We start from the raw sequence: 25,198 nt of genomic DNA on the forward strand, positions 1-25,198 counted from the left end.
GATGCTATTACGGGGCCGGTGGAGCAAACCAATACTCGCGCACAGAGAAAATATTCGCACAGTCGACAAATTCCATCTTTAGCATCCGTGGAGTCGTGAAACACCATTTGCCCGGTAGCTCCAGCATCTTTACGAGCTTCGCCCGACTAATGCTATCGATTGCGCTAGCTTTGTACGAAGCAGCCACCGCCCGCCGCACTTCCCAGGAACCCGTTGCTACGAGTCTGCAGACATTGTCGTCATGGGCGTAGCTTGCATCTCCGATCCTTGATGATGGAATCTTTCCTCAACACTGTCCGTGGAGGGCCACGTACAGGCAATCAAGAAGCTTCGGAGTCTGGGCCTAGGTCCAAAGGCTCCACTCGCATCCTCTTTTCGCACTCAGCACCATGCACCCTTTTTGCTTCTTGCTGCATGATCGAGACACTTTCACAAGTCCGAGGGATTGGCTCACGGACGCTGACAGATGTCATGGCTCACCGATGGTCGCTACCGGCCTTCTCCTACGGCCGGCAAGCCACGACCAGTGACCATTTGTTCAAATCATCAACGCCGGAATCTTCTGAAACACAAGGGTTTAAACTACGTCTACACAATTCTTCTAGTGTATGAACACCCGTTTGGTTCGACAGCGTCATCCTGTGGCGTAGGGTCCTCCCGAAGATTCTAGCTGTTCTCGATCTCTTTAGCTCGCCAGAGGACGACCGCGTCTAGATCCTCCACCACCGTCACACGGACTCGTGTGGGGGGTTTTCATGACTATGGCAGCTGGTGCTGTACCTGCATGCTCAACACTATGGGCGCGGATTCCAAATGCTTCGGGTTGCAGTTGTGAGGAGCGCTCAGACTGCACCTAGATCCAGCTACGGCAAGCCATGTAGTCACTCATCTGGACTCTATGACAGACCGATGGACTATGCTCCTGCGCCTAGAATATAGGCGAAGTACAGTTGAGAGCCGATAGGGTCCCCTTAAGACAACAGTCATCATGTACACAGATCACGCAGGCTTGATGACCCGCCAGCTCGTGCAGTTCCTGACACTTTCACACCCTCATTCCATATATTTGTGAACACGATACACACATCTACTTGCATTACTTACTGTACAGCAACTAATAGCATGATCCAGTCTTCGCTAAAACGGTAAGCCACACATGCCTGAGTTCGTTTCCTGCGCTCGTCATAGCACCTATAGCAAGTCCATCACGATGCACGTTTCCCTCCCGTCAACGGGCCGAAGTCCGCAAAAAGTAAGAACCCACCACGTTCTTCTCGCTGGGAGATCATCCGGTAGGATTCATACCGTTGATTCTGCAGGAGGTACAATGACTTTTTGGAGTAGCATTCGTCAATACATTAGGTAATCATCATTTTTAGTCCCAAGTAGTAGTCTCGTCTCGTCACTACCTAGGTCTTTAGTTACGATTACCGTCTTCGATTGTTGCACGAACAGCTAACACATACATCCACACATCCACTCCAACTCCTCAAGCTCCAGCTCCAGCCCAACGACGTATTTCCTTCTTCCTCAAAGTCAATTAGCCCCGCATCGTTTCCACAGTACACCACATATCCAAAACGCAGCTATAAACGTACGACACAACAACGGCTATACCGGCAGTCAAGCGGTGATAGTTTCTTTTTCTACTTAAGGCTGACAACACATACATACATATATTGCTAAGTCGGCAGGTACGTGATGGGTGTCATACAACGACATAGCAGCATACGGCGGCATGTAGGAGTGGATGGTGTATATAGTGTGTAACGCTTAGCAAAGATACGGTGAAGACATGACATGACCCCATGAGACCAGAGAATCCGCACGCGGATGTATTGCGTCTACGATGTAGGCCCGCTGCTGGGAGATCCGGAATGGATGACTGTTGCAACCATGAATTCTGTCGATATCGGCGGTTGATACATCACCTCGATCACGTTGCGGGATTCTCTTTTCCCTCGACTCGTGGGCCTATTTATTGTTGTTTTAACCTCCTGGCACATGAAAGCACGGTCAGCACTTACCATGGCATAGCGTTCTAGATGGATAGTAACTCCCAACTTCAATTCCATCATCACGTTCCAAAGTATCTACACCTGCTTGGTTTCTCGTCCCTGTCACTGTTATGACAACTAGTAAGTTTGAACCTTGATCCCACGAAACATCGGAAGCGTCACCGCGTATACGCGACTTTTTCTGTACCGTACTGGGAGAGCAAAGCTTCAAGACTGAATACATGGTTGCTTGGAGAGGTCTAGTTGGAAAACTAACTGGAGTGGAAAAGCTGTTGACAAAAACGTATGACCACGACATCGAGCAAAGGTGCCAGAGCATGGTGATAAGAAGGGACAACAACTAACATGCTTCATGATCCCAGCAAAGTCAACACACCACATCCAGCAAGGTCACATCCATAACAAACACTAATAACGATAACGAACATTGATTTGTACTGCAATAGCGAACATGATAACCGACCAAAAACACCACGCTTCTCCATGAATACAAGGAGTAGTCAACCCTTCCTACCACTCAATCCACCACGACCACCCAATCTTCCAACTCATACTACTATCCTACCATCCTACCATCCACTCCAGACTGAACTAGCCTCGCACATTTGGGATATCGTTAAACGACCAGATTCCACCTCACGCACTTTTCTTTCCTTCCATCGTCCACAAGCGACGCAAACATGTCTATTGTCTTCTTCGTCATGACTGCCGTACCGTCGTCAAGATTCGCACCATGATGCTCCAACACGTATATTGTCGTGCGCTATTGGAGGCAGGCACATCGTTGCAAACAGAGCGAAACGCTTACTGGGCCTTCTTGGGGGCAGCGCCGGGCTGACCACCAACGTACCTGCGGATGTCGGTGGCATCAGCAGCCTGGCGAACAATGTTCTTAAAAGTTCCCCAGCCCTGCTTAGCAGCGGGAGGAGTGCTCTGGTTGGCAAGCTGAGCGTCAATGCGGGCAGTGAGCTGGTTGATAGCCTCCTGGACGAAGCTGCTCTGCGCAACGCGAGCGCGGAAGAAGACGGTGTAGACGGCGAGGAGGATCCAGGAGCCCTTCTGGAAGAGCATGGCAGAGCCGAGGACGCGGAACCACAGGAAGATCTCGAGCAGGGCGACAAGAGTCATGGAGCCATCGTAGTACTCCTTGACGAACTTGCCAATAGCCTCGGAGGCAGCGGAGCCTTGCGGCTTGGCGCCGGCCGCAGCCGCAGGTGGGGGCTGGATGGTGGGCAGAAGGTTGGAGCGCACGTAGGTAGCGACGTGGAAGACGGAGTATACGGAGAAGGGGAGTATGGCAAGGGGGATCTGGCGGGAGAAGAGCCACACAAGGCCCATGACTACCAGGCGGTTAGCACGTGCTGCGCGGAGACGAGGCGACAGCTCGCAGAGGACTTACTCAAGTATTGGACGTTCTCATCGGTAGCGAGCGCGACGACACCACCCTGCTTGCCTGCCCTCATGCGGGCGCGGTAGGCCTTGTAGACGACAATGCCGTATGTGACGCATGCCGACAGGAAGGCGGTGCGGTAGGAGAAGGACGCCCATCGCGAGTAGTAGTTGAAGGTGATGTACGACAAGCTGTATCGCAGGGTAGCGAGCAGCAGCGTAACGTGTCCGGCGAACCAAGCGAACTGCAGAGTCTGGGCGAGGGCAGCAAGGCGCTGGCCCAGAGGCATAGAGGCGGGCGGTGGAGGGGCCATTGTGTGTATTTTGGGTATTGTCGTGTGGGCTACGTAATGGGTAGCTTGGGACGTCAGCAAAGGTCGGAAAGATAATGGCAGCTCCCAATGTAGAGAGGGATAAATGACAGCAATGATCTGCTGCCCGTGGAAGGAAGTGGAGGTGCAATGTGTCCACAGCGGTGGCTGGGTGCTGCAACTGCTGGAACTGCCCAGCGTTCGGGCCCGCTCGTGATGTTCGCCGTGCCTGATAGGCGGGGTCGACTTACCGATGCAGATATCGGGTCCGGGACCTCAGTGACGGTGCTCAGTGCTTGCGGAGAGTAAAGACGCAGGGGAGTGAGAGCAGAACAATGGTGGTTGTGTGTTCCTAGAGAGGTAGGAGAGCGGGCGGCAGTAAACCAGAATTCGGGCGTTTGGGGGGTGACGACATGGCAAGCTGCAATTCTGGGTAGGCACAAGCCCCACTGCACCTCTAGCGCAAACATAACCCTGACGATCTCTCAGCCGCCAGCAAGGCCTCCAGCTGCCGGCCTCTTCACACGCTCGCAAGTGTCTGGCCAGCAGGCACGATGTCGTCACTCTTGTTTCTTCGCAAAGTTTCGTTTGTTTGTTGGGAAACATCACTAGCAGTGCCTCGTTTCGCTTTTAGCCCACAAATGAAATTGCCTTATGATAGTCTGTAGAATACATGAAAAGAACCTGTCCGACACTCCTCGCTCCGAACTACATCTGCCGAATACTAAATAAGAGAAAATGCCGAAGTGAAGCAAGGGAATCAGAAAGGAGCGCAAAGACGTTGGTATCAATCAACAATCCGGACGACGGCACCAACAGGTAACACTGCTGTGCTTCGTCCCCAATGTTCCATCGTGGTGTATTATCCCTTTTACCGATAGCACCCAGTGGTATCGTCGGCCGCATTATATTAAACAAGGTCTGGTAAGAGGGTGTAGAGAACTGAGAAGAGGTAGCTGAGAGGCGCGTGTCGTCCGGAGCGGGAGGGGAGGGACGAGGGTGGCGCCGGGGTGTCGACTTAGCGGAGGGAGAAACCCTTTCTCTTGCCCTTCTCTTCGATCGGCCTGCCAGACTCGATGCGGGCCTTCTTCTCCTCGAGCTCTTGTCGTTGTCGGTCTAGCTGGTCCTTCATCTCCTTGTGACGGGCGTACAGCTCTTCTTCGCTCTGGCGCAGCTTGCTCTCCTTCTCCTGCACCTTTTGCTGGAACACCATCTTCATTTCCATCTCCATCTTCTGGAGCTTGGCCTCGTGCAACGAGCGCTCCTCCTCTTGCTTGACGGCAGGGTTGACCTCCTTGAACACGCTTGAGTCCTGTTGGATGCCCATCTGTGCAAGCTTCTCGGAACGGTAGTTCTCGTACAGGGCGTTGTTAGTGTTCTCCTTGAGCTCCTCCATGTGGGTGCGGATGAGCATCTGGCGCAGCTTGACAAAGTCGCAGTGCTCCTCGTTGTCGACCTCGACGACACCCCAGGGCAGCGCACGCCCGCGGACCTTGCGGCCGTCAACAGTCGTGACCTCGGTGTTGGAACCGACAACGGCGAAGGGAACCTTGGCCATGATCTCCTGGTTCTCCGCAATGGTCTCCTCGTCGTCAAGCTCATACCGTGGGCCCTCGAAGATCTGGATCTTGTGGTAGGCGATATCTGCAAGAATCTGTAATTATTAGCAGTGTCCAAATATGTAGATGGAGCGACGTACCCTCTTCTTGTAGTTATCAATTTCATCGTCAGTAACGGTGTCGGCCTTGGCAATGACGGGAATCAGGTTGACCTTGGTGTGGAGCTTCTTCATCACCTCAATATCGATGGGCTTCAGGGAGTGGCCAGTGGGCTGGATGAAGTAAACAACGGCGTGGATGCGGTTGTCGACGATGTTCATGCGGTTGACCTTGTTCTCAGCATCCAAGTAGGCGTCGAAGCGCTGCTCAATGTTCTTGACAATGGGGTCCCAGGACTCATCGTTGTTGATGAAGTCGCCAAAGCCGGGTGTGTCGACTACTGTTAACCTCAGGCGGACACCGTTCTCCTCGATATCGGCGCTAATCGACTGGATCGATACGGTCTTGGAGATGTCGAGACTGGGGGGCTTGCGCTCCTTGGGCGGGTACAGCGAAGTGTTGAAGAGCGTGTTTACGAGGGTCGACTTTCCGAGTCCAGACTCGCCTGAAATGACACGTTAGCTCGGATGGACAATACTTGGGCGGGGGTACACGTACCGACAACCATGACGTTGAAGTTGAATCCCTTGCGCACACTCTTGCGGTGCCACTGGTTGGGCAGGTTCGCAAAGCCAACGTAGCCTGTGAGCTTCCTGCGCACGATGTTCATGTCGTTTGCCATGGCAGCTGCGGCCTTGGGGTTCTTCGCCGTGATGGTGTGCACCGCTGGAGAGGAGCCGTTAGACATCGACATCGTTTGATCCATGCCGTATCCGCTGGACGACGCTGGGGGCGATGGAGACGCACGGGTGGGCGGCGCGGGAGAGGTAGCACCGTTGGATTCTACAGCAGAATGTTAGCCAGGGGCCAGGAGAGAGAAATCACGGCCGTCGGGCGCGGCAGCAGCGACCAATGCCAAACAGGCTTGACCCTGCTTGGCGTTTCCCAAGAGCCACCGCGTGTGTGCCTGAGGTGCCAATGATGCCGTGGCTGAGGTGTAGTTGTTGATGTCGCGAGACGGGGGTCGGGGAGAGCTCCTTACCCATGGTGTAAATAGTGTAGTAGAAACGGACGATGGGTCGTCAAGTGAGGGACTTCTGCAGATGAGGAAGCGATGTCAGCGGAGGCTCTCAATGCGTGCTGGTGCTGGCTGCGTGGCTGCTAAACAAATGTAACAACGCGACCAAGCCCAGATCGGGAGAAATAAAGTGAGACAGGCGTGAGGGAAGGGCGGCGTACCAGTCAGCGGTAGTTATGCTCTCGAGTGAGTGATGCACTCAAAGCAATGAATTGAAGGTGGTGCAGATGGCTGCGAAGGAAAATGGCGTGGTTGTCCGGAGGCTGCGACGTTGGAAAGGGAAGTCGTGGTGCCGTCCGTCGCTGGGTGGAGGAAAGGGGTCCGCACAGGGATGGGCGCGATTGGAGCAACGCCGAAGCAATGGGCACTAGACCAAAAATCCCCGCGTCACCACTAGCAGCGAGCCGGCGTCGAATACCGCTGGAAATAACACACACGAGTGAGAGCAGCGCGGGTGAGGGAGAGTGTAGGAGGGATGCAGTTGACACCTTTCACGTTGTTGAAGATTTTGTGCTCTTGTGCACTGCTGCAAGAGGCAGTCGCGAACCGTGCTTCCCAAAGAGGTAGCGTCACGTGTGGGTAATTAGAAGGCACGAGCAACGCGTTGACTAGACATTAAGCGGTCGTTGCTTCCTCACGACTATCTGCCTCGACCCTGACACCGCTGTCGCACCCCGACGCTGCCGCTCACGCTGCTGCAGCGTGGCACCACAGGTCGCGGGATGTAAGACTCGACACCTATCCAATTACATCGCGTCCATCCCGACCATCGGCATACCCATATCCAGTCCATCGTCTTATCTATGCAAATCAAAGGGTATTTTGCGCATGTCCCAAGCAAACAACTCCAATCCAACGCCGCAGCACCTCGCTATGCAAAGCTCGCCAATGCCCTGTTCAACTCGGTCTTGTCGTACTTGACGTACTTGCCCTTCCCCTTGTCGATCTCCCGGTAGCGGTCGTAGAACCGGTTGTACAGGGGCTCGATGATGTTCTGTACTTCCTTGGAAAGCTGGTTCCGCACTTCGGGCTCCATTGCGTACGCCTTGTGTCGTGTGACGAGATCGTCAAAGCTTGTGTTGAAGTTCTTGAACTTCTCCTTAATTGCATCCTTGTCCTTGGAGCTGAGAGACTTCACGATAGCTGCCGAATCTGCACCGCCTGACGTTGGGCGTTCCTTGCTACGGTTTGTGTACTGCACATCCAACAGGTACCCTGATGGTTCACGCCACGCTTCGAGATACATGGCCGTGCCTTGCTTGCGCCAGTCTGCCAGCTTCTTCGAGTAGCTGTCCATGAGCGGTGCGAGTTCTGAAGAGCGAATGATGCGTGTGATGATAGCGATATTGTTGGCCATGAAGACACCTTGTAGGTTCTTGCCCTTCAGTAGTGTCTTTGCTTTGCCAATTAGATTCTGCAGAAGTGTGTCGACAGTATCCGCCGCATATGACCCGAACAGCTTTACGCCGTCGGGGCCAACATCCAAAGTCGTGGATGAGTTGTTAGCCGATCCAGAGTTCCAACCGCCCTCTCCCAAAGATGCCAATATCGAAGCGAGAGGTTCGAGGTAGTTGGTCATTTCTTGCAAGCGTCGCATCGTCTGCGTTGTAATGTCCACCGGACCGCCGTCGATAGGAAGCGCAATGAGACCTTGTGTTTTTGACCGTGTATCTTCGAGCATCTTGCTCAGAGACGTTTTCGACGTCTCCCGAACCGGCTTCACACTGTCGTAGATCTGATCCTTCAGGGCGCCAGTCTGCTTCTGCAGCCGCATCGACAGAGTCCGGACCAACCCGCAGATCTCGTATCCCAGAAAGCAGTCCGTCAGCAGGTTCTTCTGAATATGCCCGTTCAGCTCACGCAGGGTCTTGCTAAAGTCCTGCAGCGGGACCTGGCACGTTGACTCGTAGACATCGGCCCATTCCTCTCTGTCAAAGACGTAGTTCAGGTTGTCGAACTCCGCCACGAACAGGCCCTCTATCGCTTGGACGTATGTGCCGATACCATTAGTACCCTTCTTGTACAGCGCATCTGCCTGCACCTTCCTGGCTGTACTGATGGTCGCCTGCATGAGACTCCTCAGTGCGCTCTCCAGGTATTCGCCTCGGACGTCTGCGTATATTCTTCGTGTGGGGGTCTGCGACAGGTCGATCTGTGATAACTGGGCGAAGGACTTGGAAATGTGCGAGTTGATGCTGCGCAGGCTCTGGAGCTTATCTTGGGGCATGCGAGGGAAGGGGTTTTCTATGCAGTGTCAGTATCTCCCTAGTCGTAGTACATGAGTGGCATACGTTTTGCGACATATTCCAAGGCCTGGACCTTTTCTCTCGCGCTATCCTGCAGTATGCCGCGGAACACATCCTCCAATTGCTTGTTGCCCAGCTTCAAGAGCCCACTAAGCTCTGCGATGGCCTGTTCGTTGGAGCGAAGGTTGGTGCGCTTGAGGTCTGCGAGACTCATGTTGGTGCGGTCGAGCGAAGCAATGTAGCCGTCCAGGTCTCCTCGTCCAGGTCCAGCGCGGATAATCCTCTCTTCCTTTGCACTTTCTTCGCGCGGGGCTCGGAGACGGTCGATTGCGTCTATTATACGGTCGACGTTGTTGTTTGCTATCTGTAGCTTCTGTGTGTTGCCGTAGATTGGGCCGATTGCTTCCTGGACTGCCTTTCCGCTCGCGTCCAGCCTATTGACGGAGCCTTGGATCTTTTTTGTGAGCGTCTTCATTTTCTCCATGTTGGCGAAGAGCACTTCGACCTCCGCACTCTCCTCCAGGAGCGCGGCTTTCCGAGGGGCGACCATGGCGACTGCTGGATAGATGCGCAACTGCCTCGAGGGCTACGTGTACGCGCGTACGGCGGAGGGGACGACCTCGATTATATCAAACGGACGGGTAATAATGAAGCGAACATGAAGTACAGCATATGTTTGTACAAACGAAAGAATAGCCAATTGGGGAATACGAGATGCGCGCCCGTAGGATGATGTGGGAGGGGATGCTTGCGGAGAGCTGTCGCGGAGGCAACGCTAAGACGGCCAGGGTCCAGCGTAGATCATCTCGACACCTTTCACTTTGCGATAAGCCGCGCAGTCGAGTTACTCATCGTGGCTTCATGCAATACATGCTTGTTACGCGTAGAACTGCACGGCAGTCAATTTATCTGCGGGCTTTGATACCCCAGAATGACGTTTTTCACAGCGGGTACATGCGCTAATCAGCCTCGCCTGCCACCGGAAACCCGCTGTCTGCGTATCACGTATGTTTCGGCGACGCGTATGCGCCTTGCATTCAAGTACCACTGTGGCGCATGTGAGCACAGACGGATGTTGTACAAGGGTATACAATTGAGTACTAAGTAAACTAGATACGCAGAAGCTATGGTGCTTTTATCCCGTACACGTCAAATGCTCGCCAGGGCATCGATGATACTTGAAAGAATGAAGACGAGGTAATGATGGTCGCTTGCCGAGCTGATCGATCTCTGAGTCGTGAAAGTGCGGAAAGAAAACAGTGTCGCGAAAACAAGAATGAAAGCAGAAAAGGAAATCATGTGTCGCATAGATGTGCAATGCGCAAGTCAAGGCAGAGAACGCAGTTAACCATCACTGTCCAGGGCGACCGCCACCAAACCACTCGCGGAACTGAGTCCAACCTTCATTCTGCGAGATTGGCACCGAAGGGACCAGCGGATCGAGAGCAGATGATGCGACTAATGCCTCATCTTCCGTCTCCTCGCGCTTGATCTTCTTCTCAGTATGCTCCTCTTCTCCGCCGATGAATCGGCCCTGAACATCTTCAAGGCTCATATCGAAATCATTGAGTAGCTTCCTCAGCTCGCCACGAGCCTGTTTGTGCTCTTCGGTCACATACGAGGAGTTCATGAGAAGCTGCTCAGCAGTATTTGAGAATCCCTCAATAAGGTCAACAGCGCTGGTGACGAAGGCATCGCAATCGGTCTTCCACGCGTCTCTCTGGTGGGTCTGAAGCTTTTCTTCGATATTCTTGAGAAGTGGACGCAACGCCTCGCCAGGCGGGCCATAGCCGTAGTTTCCATAGGTTGGGTTGCCGATGATCGAGTTCTGTAGCGCTTGTCGTTGCCTGTTGTAAATTCCTGGGCCAGCGCCAACCATGTTTCGATCGGAGGCTAGGTCGTAGGAGGCCTTCATTGCAGTTGCTATTGGACAGTAGATGTCGATCTCCGTGGTGAATCGCAGATGAGTTTCTCCAAGCGAGACGCGAAGACTAGCGAGCAACATGTCATATGCCGCCTGGACGCGTCGTTCTACTAGGGCCAACTCTTCAGTAGCTCTTAGTTTCAGAGCCGGGTGTGCGGATGACTGGGTGATGGCCGATCGAGTTTCCTGCAACAGTTTTTGAAGCACCCTGTATAGGCTCATAGCGAATTCCACGGTGCTGGCGTTCAAGTTGTTATACCAATTGTCCAGAAACCTTTTCATGGTACCAAGGAGCTCATAGTTCATGTTGTAACCCTTATACTTTCCGGAGACTGGTTTGCCGTTCTCCGCGAGCATCTTTGCAAAGCCCGGGTAGTAGATCAAGGGATGGACCCACGAGTTCTGCACCAGCTGCTGTATGCCACTTATGATACTCTGTTCCTCGTTTTGGGACCAAGGCTTTCCTACCAGAGAATGCAGGGGGCTGTCAGCCAGATTCTTCAAGTTGTTCCTAAGTGGTTGGATCTGAGCCTTCAAGTCGCGTCGCATCTTAGCATAACTCTTGTCTTCTATGTGCTTCTCCAAAGGTCGTTCAGCTTGTCTTCGGAATGATGGTAGCGTTTCGTGGACATGGTCGTAGAAATTCCGATAGTTGGTGGCTGCCGACAACGTAGCTAGGAAATGTCTCAACGTATAGATACCGGCCGTGTCGTCGTCAAGGATAGGAGTGTCTTTCTGAATGCGACTTCTCGATGAGGTGTAGGCGAGTGCAGATACCGAGAAAACCTTGATTCCCTTAGGCTGCATTTGTCTCTGCACATTTGCTGTCTCATACTTTATGTAAGCAATTGTGGCCTCTCTCAGTAACTCGTCTAGCATGTCGGAGATGACATTATCATCGGCATCCCCTTCTTCGTAGAGTCCGTCGATGGTCTCTAAGCGTGCGTTCAGGCCTGGGAACGGATGCTCGTTGATCTGTCGAATCTGTGTGCCCATGTTGTCTTCGTTGATGAGTTCCTGAAAAATGTGTCAGTTGGATACTGTAGTAGAGAAAAGGCTTCAGCTGACATCGGACTTGTTCATGACTAATATGGTCTTGTTCGCTCCTTTGAGGTGGATCGACCGATCAATGTATTCATCATGCAGGACACTGGTCTGCAGTCGAGAACATGGCGCAACCACCATCTCAAAGTCAGCCTTCCAGCGGAAGTTGTTGATGACGCCTTCACGCAACTGACTCATATCACCATATCCTATTCTCGTTAGCTTAACGTCGTCCCAAAATACCCGTTGACTTACCTGGCAAGTCGAAGAGACGTAAACCATGCCGAAATAGTATGTGACCAGTCGCGATGGTTACAACCTTCACGAACGGCCACAGCTCCTTGATCTTGCTTGTTTTTCTCCCAAGCCTGTTGTCAGGAACGTCCTTGAAATGTGCGGTCCGAGTTTCAAGGTCCACCTCGCTCATCTCTGTGGCAAGTTGGGCGAATCGATCATTGGCTCGTTTGCAACAATCGTTCAAGAAGTTTCCCTCTTTGATGTTCGTGTGATAGAGTTCCCTCTCAAGCTCGACACCTGCCTGCTTATTTTTCTGCACATTGAAGATGATCTCGAAAAACTCCTTGGCAGTAGTGATCGCACGCGACATCGTCTTGGACAACCTTTTCCGTGGCGTTTGAGTAGCATTATTGTCGTCAGGATCGTTTTCGTCTTCGCCTCGGAGGGGCTGACCATTATGCTCAACGCCAGGGTAGACCTCGACCCAGTGATTCATTTGTTCCTTGATAGAATCTCTGATCTCCTCTTTGGTGAAAAACACAACTAGAAGATCGCTCAGAGTGGTGTGGTCGGTAGCTCCGGGCTTATACTCAAGTACCGTTGCATAAGCTGTGCATGCTTTTGACGAACCTGATCGATCCAGAAGGCCTCGATCGAGTAGTGCGTTGATGATGGAGCTCTTGCCAATGCCTTGCTCGCCAAGTATTGCCACACTGTAATGCCTGATGTCAGGTAGTTTTCTTGCGATTTTTGCTGCATCAATCAGATCCTGGAAGCGTTGGTCGACGGACGAATACTTCTGCATCGCACTCGTGAGCTTGTCGCACAATTCTTCGACCAAGACCTTAACTTCCTCTTGCTTCAAGGCATACCAACGGTCGTTGGCAAGTTCTTCGTCAATCGTCGCATTGTGCATGGCGGTGAGGTCCCGTTTCTGGGAAGGTGTTTGGCTCCGACCAGGCGGTCTTGTTGATGCTCGAAGTGCCATCGTATCTTGGAGGCTATTGTACGATTTGGATCAGGAATAACTTGCCCAATCGAGCCGAAAGAGTATTGGGTGTATCAATGATTCAAGAGAAAGTATGGTCGATGGGAGATGATTGTAGAGGGGAAGAAGAAGAAGGCTTGAGTTTAGAGAACTTAAGTAGCGTCCTGAGGGATGAGATACAGCCCAAGCTCAGGATGAGAGGTGAGAGAAGGGACATGCACCGACTCATGATGCCCTTTACTTACCATGTGCGGTATGCTCTGAGGTACGTACAGGTGAGTGAGGGGATTGGGAATTCTCCGCACTCTCGCCGGAGAGTAAGGTTGGTCATACCAAGCGCGTCAGAATTGGCAGGAGACTGGAGAAAGCTGCAGTCTCAATGACTGTTGCATCAGTCGAGATTAAAGACATCTCTATGCTGGTAGCGAATGGGTGTTGAAGCATGTCTTCTTGCGAGCAACCGGAATGCCTGCGATACGAGACTGGAATAGTCCATGGACCTACCGCGTTCAAGGACCAAATTTGTATAGCTCATGTAAGTCGCGAATAACGCGGGTGTCTTCGCCAGTGGATGGTGGAGACATGGGTTGGTTGGCGGCAGGTTCAGCGTTCCTGCATGGCTTGGCAGACGTTGAGCGGGCAGTGATTCGGCTGGCGTCATGCCGAAACCAGTTCTGGCGGAATTTTGCGGGCTCAAAGCAGGTTACATGCTCCGTCATGCTTAACGCATTCCCATGGGCAACGGTGGGCTTTGCGCATTTCCCCATGTGCCAGGCTCGCACGGCACCTCCATCCCACTCCCATTGCCCTTTCCGACTCAATTGCGTGCATGGCCGGCTATAGGAACACGCGCAACCTGGGCCATTTCTCGCTGCGGGGGACGCGTCGTGGGTAAGCTAACACACCACCCATTGTATGCCCCTGCTAATAGCACCAGCCTGCACACGAAGCACCCGCTCTCCCAGCGATCCAAGGCTGCCACGCTCGGCCTGCGGTACGGCCCTCCTTGTCTCCTCGCGACTGCTGCGACTGGCTATCTCTCTTCTGCATCGTCGCCGTACCCACTCTTCCGGCCCATCCATCTAGACGCGCCTTCCCTCAAGCGATACTTCTTCGGCGGCAATGACAAACAAACCGAGACCACTTCGGTCGGAGACGCCGAGAGGCAGGTGAACGAGGAGGGCGAGCACAAGTCAGGCGAGCAGGAGGCGCCATCGCAGACGCGTGTTGCCAAGGGCTACAGCGAAGAGGACGAGGAGGCCGGCCAGAGCAAGTCAGCCTGGCAGACCATCACGAGCAAGTTCCCCGCCTCCCCGTCGCCTTCCAAGCTCGGCGATACCATCATCGACTACATCGTGCCGAATTGGGTCAAGGTCCTCCCCGGCTTCATCCGCAAACTCCAGGATGAGCTCTCCATGGCACCGGGCTCGCTCGCCGAAGAGATCTGGTACGAAGCCAATGATCCCGAGATCAACCCCGAGATAATATGGGATGCCTCTGTGAGGGTCTCGGACGAGCTGTGTGAGGAAGAGAAGGCTTTCCTGAAGCAGAGGGCGCAGTTCACCAAGGCCGCACTTGCGCGATACCTCGACATTCCCGAAGCGCAGATACACCCCGACGACGTGCCCGTCATTGCCATGTGCGGTTCTGGCGGAGGTTTGCGCGCGCTTGTGGCAGGCACGTCTTCATACCTCTCCTCGAAAGAACATGGTCTCTTCGACTGCGTCACCTACACGGCTGGTGTCAGTGGCAGCTGTTGGCTACAGACCCTCTACTACTCGGATCTCACCCAACGCAGCCACGCTCGCATGATCAGACATCTCAAGAACCGTCTCGGCGTGCACATTGCCTTCCCAGCCGATGCGCTCGAACTTCTCGTCAGCGCGCCCACCAACAAATATCTCCTGAGCGGACTTGTTGAGAAGGCCAAGGGCATCCCAGAGGCCGACTTTGGACTGGTGGATATCTACGGCGCACTGCTCGCCGCCCGCCTGCTCGTACCAAAAGGCGAACTCTCTGTTAGCGAATACGACTTCAAGGTCTCGAACCAGCGACGCTATACCGACAACGGATCACATCCACTGCCCATCTACACTGCGGTACGGCACGAAATACCGCTCGCCGAGCAAGGAGACACAACAGACCGCATCGCAGCCGAAGCAAAGGCAAGAAGAGAAGCCTGGTTCCAATGGTTTGAGTTCACGCCCTACGAGATGTGGTGCGAGGAGCTCTCTGCTGGCATACCTACCTGGGCAATGGGCCGTCAGTTCAAGAACGGGCGTACAGTCTGGCGTGAGAACGGCCTAGCTCTGCCCGAAGTGCGCGTTCCGTTACTCATGGGGATCTGGGGGTCTGCCTTCTGCGCGACCCTCTCACACTACTACCGAGAGATCCGACCCCTCATGCGCAGTATCACAGGACTCGGCAGCAGTATAGACGCCATGATCGCTGAGCGTGATGATGATCTCGTCAAGGTCCACCCGATCGACCCTGCCGCCATGCCCAACTACGCCCTCGGCATGCGCGAATTGCTCCCCCCATCATGTCCTGAAAGCATTTTCGAACAAAAGAACTTCCAGTTTATGGACGCGGGAATGTCCAACAATCTACCCATCTATCCTCTTCTCCGACCTGGACGCAACGTCGACATCCTCGTCGCTTTCGACGCTTCCGCCGATGTCAAGACCGACAACTGGCTAAAGGTTGCTGATGGTTACGCCCGCCAGCGCGGCATCAAGGGTTGGCCCGTCGGCGCAGGCTGGCCACCAGACAACGAACCTATGGAAGACCTCCAGGAAGACCTCGAACGCGTTCAGGCCAAGACGGAACAACAAGCCCAGACCAAATTCGAAGAAGCCAAGGACAAAAGCGCCGACGAAAACAAGGACAGCAAGAAGAGCAAAGACCTAGGCTACTGCAACATCTGGGTCGGTACCACCGAGGAACGCGAATCCGACACCGAGCACCCGATTTCGAAACAAGTAGATGAAGACTGGGAACTCATGCACCCCGCCTCTGGTATCACGGTCATATACTTCCCCTTCCTCGCTAACCCAAAGGTGCCCGGTGTTGACCCCAAAGTCAGCGACTTCATGTCGACTTGGAATTTCGTCTACACACCGGAGCAAATCGATAGTGTCGTAAACCTCGCTCGCGCCAACTACAGTGAAGGCGCTGAACGTACAAAACGGACCGTCCGCGCTGTATACGAGCGCAAGAAAGCTCAACGAGAACAAAGGGAGAAGGACGAGCGTGAACGACGGTGGCGGTGGAAGTTGAGCCAAGGCAGAATAGCTGGGCGCCGCGTTGGAGGCGAGAGTGAGCATGGCGATCAGTTTAGCTGAATGGAAGTGATGGCAAGGAGTTCTGGAGGGAGGTTTTTGGAAACGACATAGATGACGGACGCATTATACCCACTTGGATCAAGAATGAAAACATTCACGCTTTAACACACATTGCTATTATGGTGACGTGAGATGTACAGAAAGACGTCTGAATGCTGATGAATGATGGTATTGGGTATCGAGACCTAACAATATGAGTGTTGGGTGTCTCTAACGATGCGATACGATACCTCTTCCCATCCAAACCCCTAGTCTAAACCACCATCTCATGTTCTAACACAGCGGGAGATCCGTCTCCAGCACCTCGTCCTCCTCCACCTACATCTGCACCGCCCTCCCCTTCCCCTTCTCACGGCCGTCCGCTGTCTTACCCACCATCGACACATCTCCCTGCTCCTGCACTGTCGCTGTACCCGTCTGATTCGTGAACGGACACGGCGGCAGTACCGCACCTCTATCCATCGGCTCATTCTTATTCTCATCTATCGATGTGGTATCTGTTAACAGCGGCGTATCTGACTTCAACTCAACTTCCTTGTGTATTTCCTCATTCCGGGGCTGTGCCGGTGCTTGGGGTTGGAGTTGGACCTGTGCTTGGGGTTGTGTTTGAACTTGGGCTTGGGCGTGAGCTTGTACCTGCGCCTGTGATGATGCTTGTGCCTGCGCCTCTACCTGCGCCTTGAGCATATCCGTCACTTCTTTCGAGTGACCCAGACTGACCATGCCGCCTCTACCCACCACTCTGTTCTCTGGCGAGATACGGGTCGCTTTGAGTGACTTGTCCTTTGTCTTATATGGGCCGCGTTTCTTGGGTATGTGGAGGGTTGGTGTGGGTTGGGCTTGTGGATGCTGTGTTGGTACATGCTGCGCTGGTATATTTTGCGCCGGTATATGCTGTGCTGGTACCTGTTGCGCCGGTCCATATTGCTGCAGATGTTGTTCTTGCACAGGCATACGTACACCACCCAAATGTTCCGTATTCGGCCAAACGGGTGGATCCGGCAGTGTATACGCGGATAGTTCTTGTAGCAGTGGGGACGGTGTGCTATAGCGCTCCCCCATGTCTGAGAAACTGCCTGAGATACTGCCTTTCGCTGAACCCGCCTTTGTAAAGGGACTCGGGGGAGGAGTCGGGAGTTGTCCGAAGCAGTCTAGTAAATAGAGCGGGTCTCTGGGGTCTGTAGACATGTATGGACTATGTTTGGAGGGATTTGCTTGCCGGGCGAGGCATGGATTTGAGTTCGGGTTGGCTTTCAGGTTGAGAAAGTATTCGAGGTATGGAGCGGCATCTTCGGGACCGGAGGCTGGGATTGGTTAGGAGGGTGGCTTTTGGTTGCGGGTTCTGGTTACTCACGTTGATCGAGCGCTGCATATTCAGCGTTGCCTTGTGCGCGGAGGGTGTCGACTTCTGTCTGGTGTTGCAGGACTTCTTGTCGGCGCGCAGGACACTTTTGATAGGGTTAGCTCAATTTCCGTGTGTCTTCAGCTTGAAATGACTGGGGTTGCGGAGAATTTACTTTGTATACTCCTCTCTCGTCGAGTTCCAACAACGTGTGACCTTTCTCCTCACACTTCTGGCATCGCTCTTGCCGCAGCTTTTTGATTGCTTCTTGTCTTCTTGCGGCTTGTCGAGACTCCTGTCCTTCAGCACGTTTCAACAGCTTGCGGGTCTGTCTATACGAAAGGTGGTTTTGGTGTTTACTTTTACGCTTTTGAGAACGGAAAACCGGGTCAACTTCATCCATTGATTCTGCTACTTCATTATCTGAAGGCTGATAAAACGCCTATCGATCGTTACTACGTTGTCCAGTGGGAAGGTGAAACATGTGAGGATGATGAAATACTTCAGGTCCCGGCAGTGCCTGCCACTCGCCCAACAAACTAACAGGAAGCCTTTGCTGTCTCAAGAATCTGATCGCCTTCACCACTTCGACCGGGGGAGGCTCTTCCGGGTCGATGATAGCATGAGGGTATCGCCTTCTGTAGTCTTTGAAGTATTGTGGGATCTCAGCCTCGGTCTCCCATACTGCGGCGTTCTCCGCCATAATCGTATCCAGCTTCGCCTTGGAGAGGCTCAGGATGCAGCATACGGGGTAGAAGCGACTGATATAGGTGCCGGGAATGAAGTCGTCCTTTATCTGCTCGATGATGGTCTGGCGTAGTGATGTCCATAGAGATTCGAATGTGACCTCCATTGTATGTTAGCCTCATGAATAATTGCAGAGCCTACATCAAGATGGAAACATGCAAAGTAGGCGGTCTAAGGCCAACGTCGGCTCCAGGGTGTTCAGTTTTCACGTACCTTGGAATCGACCATCTTAGGGTCCCAGCGACGCCTCAAGGCCACATACCAGGGATCTTTACCCGCCTCGTATTCAATCTTGAAGTGGTCTTTGATGTGTTCCATGCGCGTCTTGTCGCCGGTCTCGATAGCCGCCATCAGCTCTCTCATACCATGACCCGAGAATTTCGGGTCAAACGGCGGTGGTGGAGTGTTGGCTGGTAGCGAAGGGAACGCCGCTGGCTTCTGAGGGACATGTGTGGGCTCAGGTTCGGGTTCAGAAGCTGCTGCGCGCTGAGAGGTCCTGCTAGGGCGCATGGCGAAGTCGCGTACTACTGGCGCTGCTTGGGGCTGCTGTTCGTCGCCAGAGCGTTTCTTTACGTACTTGATGTTTGCCATTTTGCGACTCTCTTGGGAGTTTGGTGGATTGCTTGCGCTTGTTGGCGCGGGGTGGGGTGCGTTGGACATGAAGAGCGGCGAAAATGGGTGTGGTGTGAGATAAACGTCGTCGTTAGTGAAAGACGAAGATCTAAGTGAGTCTGGGTTCGGGGCCGGCGTATTTGTGCGCGAAGGTCCTTGGGAGTGGGTTTCCTCATCTTGGTCGCTCAGGTCTGTACCTTGGTCGCTAGAAGCTGGTTCTGGGGCAGTGGACTCTTCGTCAGCGGTGGACCTGTAGCGTGCAGGCTTTTTCAATTTGGCTAGATCTCGGAGGCTATAAGGCATATCGTGAACTTTAGAATGATGTGAGCGATGATTGGGTATCGATGCGTTCTAGCCCGTTGTGAACGAAGAAGATGAGGGATATTGGTAAGTGGTGACCGTAGAGTTCACCGCATCCACCATGTTTGGGCCTTTATGACACCGCATCGTGACTGCTACGCGTCTAGCGTGCAATAGCAGCCCTGTCAATACAAAGTGAAAGTCAGCGGCCATCATGGGGGCGGTACTGCCAGGGTCAAACAATATTGCAAGAGCCACAGCCACGTGCGAACACAGTGACTCTTAAAGATAAGGCAGCCACTAGGCGCTGTAATGATTCGCTAACATCTCGACCTGCGAGTGGAGAAGAGCAGTAATAGTCAATGATTTCTTTGGGAAATGATATCGGAGCGAGATGCTTCACCATGGAAGACATTCGTCTCTGCTGGTGCGTCCATGGTTGTCGCAGATGAACCTGTTTGCCCGATGATTAACACTGGTTCAACTGGCGAGCCAAGGGAAGGTGCCATACCTACCTAGGTAGCTACCTGTTCGGGGTGTCACGATGCAGACGCATAATTGACGACCTTGGAAGTGACTGTACACAGTCTGAAGTAGGAGGACAGGCATGAGTTGCAGAGCGCAAAGAGGTGTGAAGGCGCAAGGGCCGTGTATGATGAAAATTTGGACCCGTTGGTGTCGCTACCAGATACTACGGGCAGCCTGAATGGAAGGAGCAACCAACCCACGTATCCACTCATCTCATCAGAGCTCCAGAATTAACTCACACGTAACCAACCTTTCAGATGCAGACGCATCGCCATATAACGCCTTGAGATATGCAGGGTATAATGCTACTGGAACGCCTAACAAACAAATCAATAGAATCGCCGAAGCCAGGAGCCTACACCTAGCGATCCTGGAAGGGAGTGACATCACGCCCTGCAAATCGTAGCGCGTCCGACTCGTCCATACCACTGTCCATGTCCGTGTCTTCATCGTGGTCCTGCATGTCTTGGACGCTACGCTTGTGCTTGAGTGACGGGACAGGAAGCGAGAACGATCCGGCGAAACCGTGGCCGAGACCATTTTGCTGGGTCGCTTGAGCGTTCGAAGTGGCGATAGAGCGTCGTGCACCGATGATGTCCCAGTAAGCGCGCAGGATGTTCTTCAAGACGTCGTCGAAGTTGACGCAGAAGCGCTGCGCTTGGCAGACCTGCATAGCCTTGATGTAGTCAATGTCGTGGAGCGTCTGCATCAGGTAGGCTGCAACGACTGCAGCCGACTTCTCATTCCCCGATTCACAAAAGACCAGGACTTTGCCGAGAGTGGCTTGTCCTGTCGTCTCCAAGCTATGTTGTCGTACTCGTGCGACGTGTGAATTGATGAGCCTCGCTGCTTCCGGGAACTGTGGTGTGAGGCTGTAGAAGCTGGGCGCCTCGATGCTGCCCACCTCCATGCAGACCTGGGAAGCCGCATTCGTCGCGCCCATCATGCTCTTAGCCTGCGCACGGATAGCCAGCACCATGGTGATGCCCTCGCGCTCTAGGAAGTCCTTGTCCCTGGCTGCCACCATGGGCCCGAGATAGACCCAGGGCAAGATCATTTGCGCCTCTCTCCGCCGCTCATAGGCCCATTCCAGCAGTGTGTTCTTCTGTATGATGTCCTCGAGGTCCAGCTCATTCAAGAAGCTCATGTCAGCATCCCCTCCAGATGCGCCACCGAGGGAGAGGCCGGGCATATCGGTGGTGAGGGTAGGCGGGGGAACCACGATACGCGGGGCTGTCGGGAGTCGGTACGAGTACTCGTGTTGGCTGCGCAAGAGTCCATTTGGAGTGTCGGACAGGGTTCTTTCTTCGCGAACTGTCGCCATGGTCATCGTGTAGGACGGGTCGAGATTCGTTGGTGGGGTTGCGTTGTGGTTTTCGATAATGGGGATGCGGATGTGTCGGTGGATGGAGGGCGACGAGAAGGTTCTGACGATTGCGCGTCACGAGAATTGCTTCTGACACAGTTGGGCGTGAAAGGTGCCAGGGTACTGTGAGCTTATATCGCGCGTTGAGGCAGGCGCAGGCAGCAACGCGCTTAGCAGAAAAGGAACTCGGACGAAACCAGATACGCGATGTCTTATACGTGTCTGAGCGAATTCGGAATGGGAGAGGTAGGTGATTTGGGACTATGAGAAACACATTTCATTGCGAGCTGCGTCTGGCCGACTGTGTTTCGCTCGTGGTGAGAGCGCGCCACCGCGCCTTCTCGTGCAACCGCGGCAGTGCTAGCCAAAAGGAGGGATATCCTCGACGTCGCTGACGTAATCTTCCCCGCTACCCACGGTTTCCCCCAGCACCGAAACCCAATACATGAGCGAGCCTGATCTTGAGCTAAATTTCCCCTGAAACATTCAGTCGTCCTTCTGACGGATGACTTGAGTCAGATACTTATGAACGCATTCGACAGTCTAAACGAATACCTGATAATATTACTGTAGTCAACAGATCTGAACAACATAGGGTACAGTATCATACAACAGCTCTTACTATATACATCTCCCACTGGAGCTCCATATTTCAACACTCTACACGATAGCAGCATACTCTAACGAGTGAAAGCTTAAGACTCTATAAAAAAAATTCCAACACTCTAGTTCCTCTGCGGCCACGCATCAACCAACCCCTCATAAACCGTCACATCACCAAACCTCACCTCCCCACCCTCCACAAAGAAACTAACATCCGTGCTATCCCCATACCAACTCCTCACCCAAGTGCTAACCGCAAACCTATCATTCGCATGCACCTCAACAACACCACCGTCAACCACAATCGTCAAACCCAGCGTCTCAACCATGGTCTCGTTTCCATGTCCGCCCGCAACATCAAACAAACGGAACTTGCCCGATTCATTGTCCGTGGGGATACCGTTTGTAGTCTGTGCCGCGGCAGAAGAGTTCGAACGGTCGATGATCATGCTTTCGTTGCTGAATTGGTAGTAGATGTTTGTGGATTCTTGGGCTCCGGAGAGGATGGTGAAGCCCGCACGTACGTCGTCAGAGCGAGAGGGGAAGGTGACGGAGGCGGCCATCATCCAATGCTTTGACTTTGGGCTTTCGCTGAATTTCGTTGCGTTTGTCATGGATCCGCCGGATTGGGTTATGACGTTCGTGGCATTTTCTTGGAATGCGGCGTACGGTTCCCGGGCGATCTTCTGGTGGAGGGTCGCGAGGGTGACTGTGCCGTTGTCGTTTTCGCAATCTACTCTCCATGCACCTTGCTCGCGGGAGAGCTCGTTGTCGATGACGTTTAGGTGGCCGACGCTGAGTTCACGGGGAAGAAGTAGGGATCCTGTCCAGTTTTGCTGGGGAGTTGGGAACTCGTCGGTTAAGGTACCGTAGAAGTCGCCTGTCAGCCAGAGGTACGTGATGAAGCGATCCGGAGCGCCGCTTGATTTGCTGGCTTGTGAGTCCGCAGGAAGGACTTTACCAGCGGCAGCGTACGCAGATCGTCCGGCATCGAGTCGCCCAGCCATCGTAGGTTCGAAAGTCAGTTTACCGTCAACAAGCTCTTGCTTTCCGGCCACCCAGAGCATCTCCCTGTTGTCTGAGACTTGAGGCACAATAGGCTCGTAGCTCCATTCCGCACCGATTGTAACAAAGATCTCGCCCTCTGGGTTAGCACCTTGCTCGTCCAAAGCAAAGTAGTTGGCGACTTCAAAGTTGTAGCCCCAGCGTCCCGCCCAACCCTCATCCGTCCAGGTCGAATTCGCTGCTTCATGCCACCACTCGCCCAAGTACTCCCAGGTTTGGAACAAATCTCTGTCTTCGTCATCGTATTGGGCATACAGGAAGAGGCTAGGACCCTTGCCATGTACTCCGCCCGAGATAACGGTATACCACGTTCCATCTCGCTTGCCCAACAAGCCATCAACCTGCGAGTTCTGGAATACGAAGGGGTCGCGGAAGCCGGTGACGTTGACAGCAAACGGTGGGTCAGGGATGACAGGACCGAACTCTGATTTTGTGAAGTTACGTCCACCATCCGTAGCAAAAGCAAGTGATTGTGTCTCGCTTCCTTTGGTATACCGGATCGTCCATTGGATTGGCAGGAAGCTGACACTGGTGTACAGCAATGTTGGTGTGCCGTTGACTCCCCTCTCAATCACGCTGCCGTCGAAGACAGCAACGGGGTCGTTGATGCCGCCAGCGCGGATGAACGGCTCGGAGTTGGGGTTCAGGTCGCTGTATGTAACCAAGTCGTCTGTAGTCGCGCCTGATGCACCCAGATGCAAGTATCCCACGTGGAAGAGGCCGGTTTCAGGGTCGGTGTAGTGCATACACGGGTCCCCGATCTGTCCAAACGCTGGGAGAACGTGGGCCTTCGGTCGCCATGTGTCGAAAAGCGAGGCATTAGCTAGAGTGGAGAGGTTCGGTGGAGCAACATTGTAATCAATGGATTCTTGACGAGGAATGATATGGCTTGCTGTTAGTGCTGCAAGAGACACCAAGATAGGAGATGAGCGCCTCATGATTGTAGTAAACTGAGAGATGACTGAGGTACTTCCGCACGATGCCAACCTGCGATGCCATTTTTATTTCTACAGTCCGATCTATTCTTGCTCCGTCCCCCGATTACCCGCAAATGACGACGATGGTAAGAAAGCGCGCAAAAGCTCCCCCGCAAAAGCACCGGGAGATTACTCGGCTCAACTTGGTGACCTGGTGATTGGTTGGAAAGGTTCGGAGTCTCGCTAGCGAGTAATGTAGGAATCTGTCGGACCGAGAATCGGCTTGGTAGCACCGCGACGCGTCGTGACGCATCGGCTACCATCTTGACGACGGACGCGTCGGAACAGGTTGTGCGAGATACGATTGTCGGTTGATGCTTGGGCAGATTCGCCCTACGAGGCAGTAGACTCCTACTTCTGCTTGGGAAACATGAAGAGAATATCTCCACCTTCAACTCCGGCATTCTTGAGCGGGTTGCCCTCTCCTTCTGTGCAGTTTCCGACTATCTCATCATATCCACAGCGTAGGTAGAAGCGCTCGTTCCCTTTGCTAGCCACGACACTTGCATGGACGGCTTCTTGTCTTGCGCGGTCAAGCCCCCAGCTGACCAGTTCTCGCCCGAGCGATTTGCCAGCATAGTCTGGATGAACACCGAGGATGTCGAGATACCAGTTGTTTCTGCGGTCGCCATCCCAGTGGTGCTTGAAGTAGGGCATAGTTTCCTCCAAGATGTTGCGATTGGTGGGATCAAGAGCGCGATTTGTTGTTGAGGGGAGAGGCTGGAACGCATCCGGTCCTGTATGTATGTTAGCATAGGTACCAGTTAATTCAGGACAACTGGAAATACTTACCGACATCAACCCACTCGCTCTCCACCTTGCGCTTTCCCTCGTCATCACCCTGTCTATTCCAGATAGCTGCGCCAGCAATTTTTTCTTTCCCATCTACCGTCGTTGTTGCAACAAAAAGTATTTCGCTGGGTGTCTTCCAGTGCTCCCGCAGGTACTCGGACCAGAATATCTTGACATCGTCTGGGTACTGATTACGGTGAGGATGCAGGGTCTGGCCAAAAAGCGATTCATCAAAGAATGCTTTGGCCAGGAGAGATGCCATGGCAGGCTCATCGGCCGGTGTTGCCGGGCGGATGGTCATTGGGTGAGGGGTACTCAGGTATGGTGGGGGAGGCGCGAGTAGCAGAAGGAAGGCACCTTCTCAGATATATAAATCCACGAAGCACTGCGCCACGAACTTGCGAATAGTGCGGGTTGCCTTGAAACGTATGAGGAAGAAGAGTGTCTTGTTAGAGAGGTCGCGAAGTGCTCAGCTACGCAGGTCCCAGGATATAGTTTGTTAGTAGAACCCGAAGCAACGGTCTTCAAAGTCATTGGTAGAACAGAGGATTGCATTCGATCTAGCCTAAGGTAACATAAGTCGTACGCTTGATGCGCTGTAAGAAAACTTCTATTCCTTATATGGTGTG

At 53.4% G+C, this 25,198-nt stretch overlaps 8 protein-coding genes across 8 annotated transcripts; 1 reads left to right on the plus strand and 7 right to left on the minus strand.

The window, feature by feature from the left end:
* Positions 1-2,822: 2,822 nt before the first annotated feature.
* On the minus strand, positions 2,823-3,721 carry J4E84_002312 (uncharacterized protein; the record flags this gene model as incomplete). The annotated part of the gene is made up of 2 exons (XM_049384938.1): positions 2,823-3,358; positions 3,418-3,721. 2 exons carry the CDS (start codon positions 3,719-3,721, stop codon positions 2,823-2,825), a joined length of 840 nt encoding a protein of 279 aa, XP_049246961.1.
* A 3,604-nt stretch (positions 3,722-7,325) lies between these two features.
* Positions 7,326-9,250, minus strand: J4E84_002313 (uncharacterized protein; the record flags this gene model as incomplete). Its single annotated transcript, XM_049384939.1, has 2 exons — positions 7,326-8,698; positions 8,746-9,250. 2 exons carry the CDS (start codon positions 9,248-9,250, stop codon positions 7,326-7,328), a joined length of 1,878 nt encoding a protein of 625 aa, XP_049246962.1.
* An 801-nt stretch (positions 9,251-10,051) lies between these two features.
* J4E84_002314 (uncharacterized protein) lies at positions 10,052-12,821 on the minus strand (the record flags this gene model as incomplete). The annotated part of the gene is made up of 2 exons (XM_049384940.1): positions 10,052-11,641; positions 11,988-12,821. 2 exons carry the CDS (start codon positions 12,819-12,821, stop codon positions 10,052-10,054), a joined length of 2,424 nt encoding a protein of 807 aa, XP_049246963.1.
* Positions 12,822-13,722: 901 nt separating this feature from the next.
* J4E84_002315 (uncharacterized protein) lies at positions 13,723-16,237 on the plus strand (the record flags this gene model as incomplete). The annotated part of the gene is made up of 2 exons (XM_049384941.1): positions 13,723-13,784; positions 13,831-16,237. The coding sequence occupies 2 exons, from the start codon at positions 13,723-13,725 to the stop codon at positions 16,235-16,237; spliced, it is 2,469 nt and encodes an 822-aa protein (XP_049246964.1).
* A 1,346-nt stretch (positions 16,238-17,583) lies between these two features.
* J4E84_002316 (uncharacterized protein) lies at positions 17,584-18,917 on the minus strand (the record flags this gene model as incomplete). Its single annotated transcript, XM_049384942.1, has 3 exons — positions 17,584-17,685; positions 18,082-18,390; positions 18,540-18,917. 3 exons carry the CDS (start codon positions 18,915-18,917, stop codon positions 17,584-17,586), a joined length of 789 nt encoding a protein of 262 aa, XP_049246965.1.
* Positions 18,918-20,127: 1,210 nt separating this feature from the next.
* On the minus strand, positions 20,128-21,090 carry J4E84_002317 (uncharacterized protein; the record flags this gene model as incomplete). Its single annotated transcript, XM_049384943.1, has 1 exon — positions 20,128-21,090. The coding sequence occupies one exon, from the start codon at positions 21,088-21,090 to the stop codon at positions 20,128-20,130; it is 963 nt and encodes a 320-aa protein (XP_049246966.1).
* Positions 21,091-21,857: 767 nt separating this feature from the next.
* On the minus strand, positions 21,858-23,738 carry J4E84_002318 (uncharacterized protein; the record flags this gene model as incomplete). The annotated part of the gene is made up of 1 exon (XM_049384944.1): positions 21,858-23,738. The coding sequence occupies one exon, from the start codon at positions 23,736-23,738 to the stop codon at positions 21,858-21,860; it is 1,881 nt and encodes a 626-aa protein (XP_049246967.1).
* A 390-nt stretch (positions 23,739-24,128) lies between these two features.
* J4E84_002319 (uncharacterized protein) lies at positions 24,129-24,870 on the minus strand (the record flags this gene model as incomplete). The annotated part of the gene is made up of 2 exons (XM_049384945.1): positions 24,129-24,514; positions 24,570-24,870. The coding sequence occupies 2 exons, from the start codon at positions 24,868-24,870 to the stop codon at positions 24,129-24,131; spliced, it is 687 nt and encodes a 228-aa protein (XP_049246968.1).
* Positions 24,871-25,198: the final 328 nt, after the last annotated feature.

The sequence above is a fragment of the Alternaria hordeiaustralica genome (genome assembly GCF_023758085.1).
Source record: "Alternaria hordeiaustralica strain BMP 2776 chromosome Unknown scaffold_3, whole genome shotgun sequence".
NCBI lineage: Eukaryota > Fungi > Ascomycota > Dothideomycetes > Pleosporales > Pleosporaceae > Alternaria > Alternaria hordeiaustralica.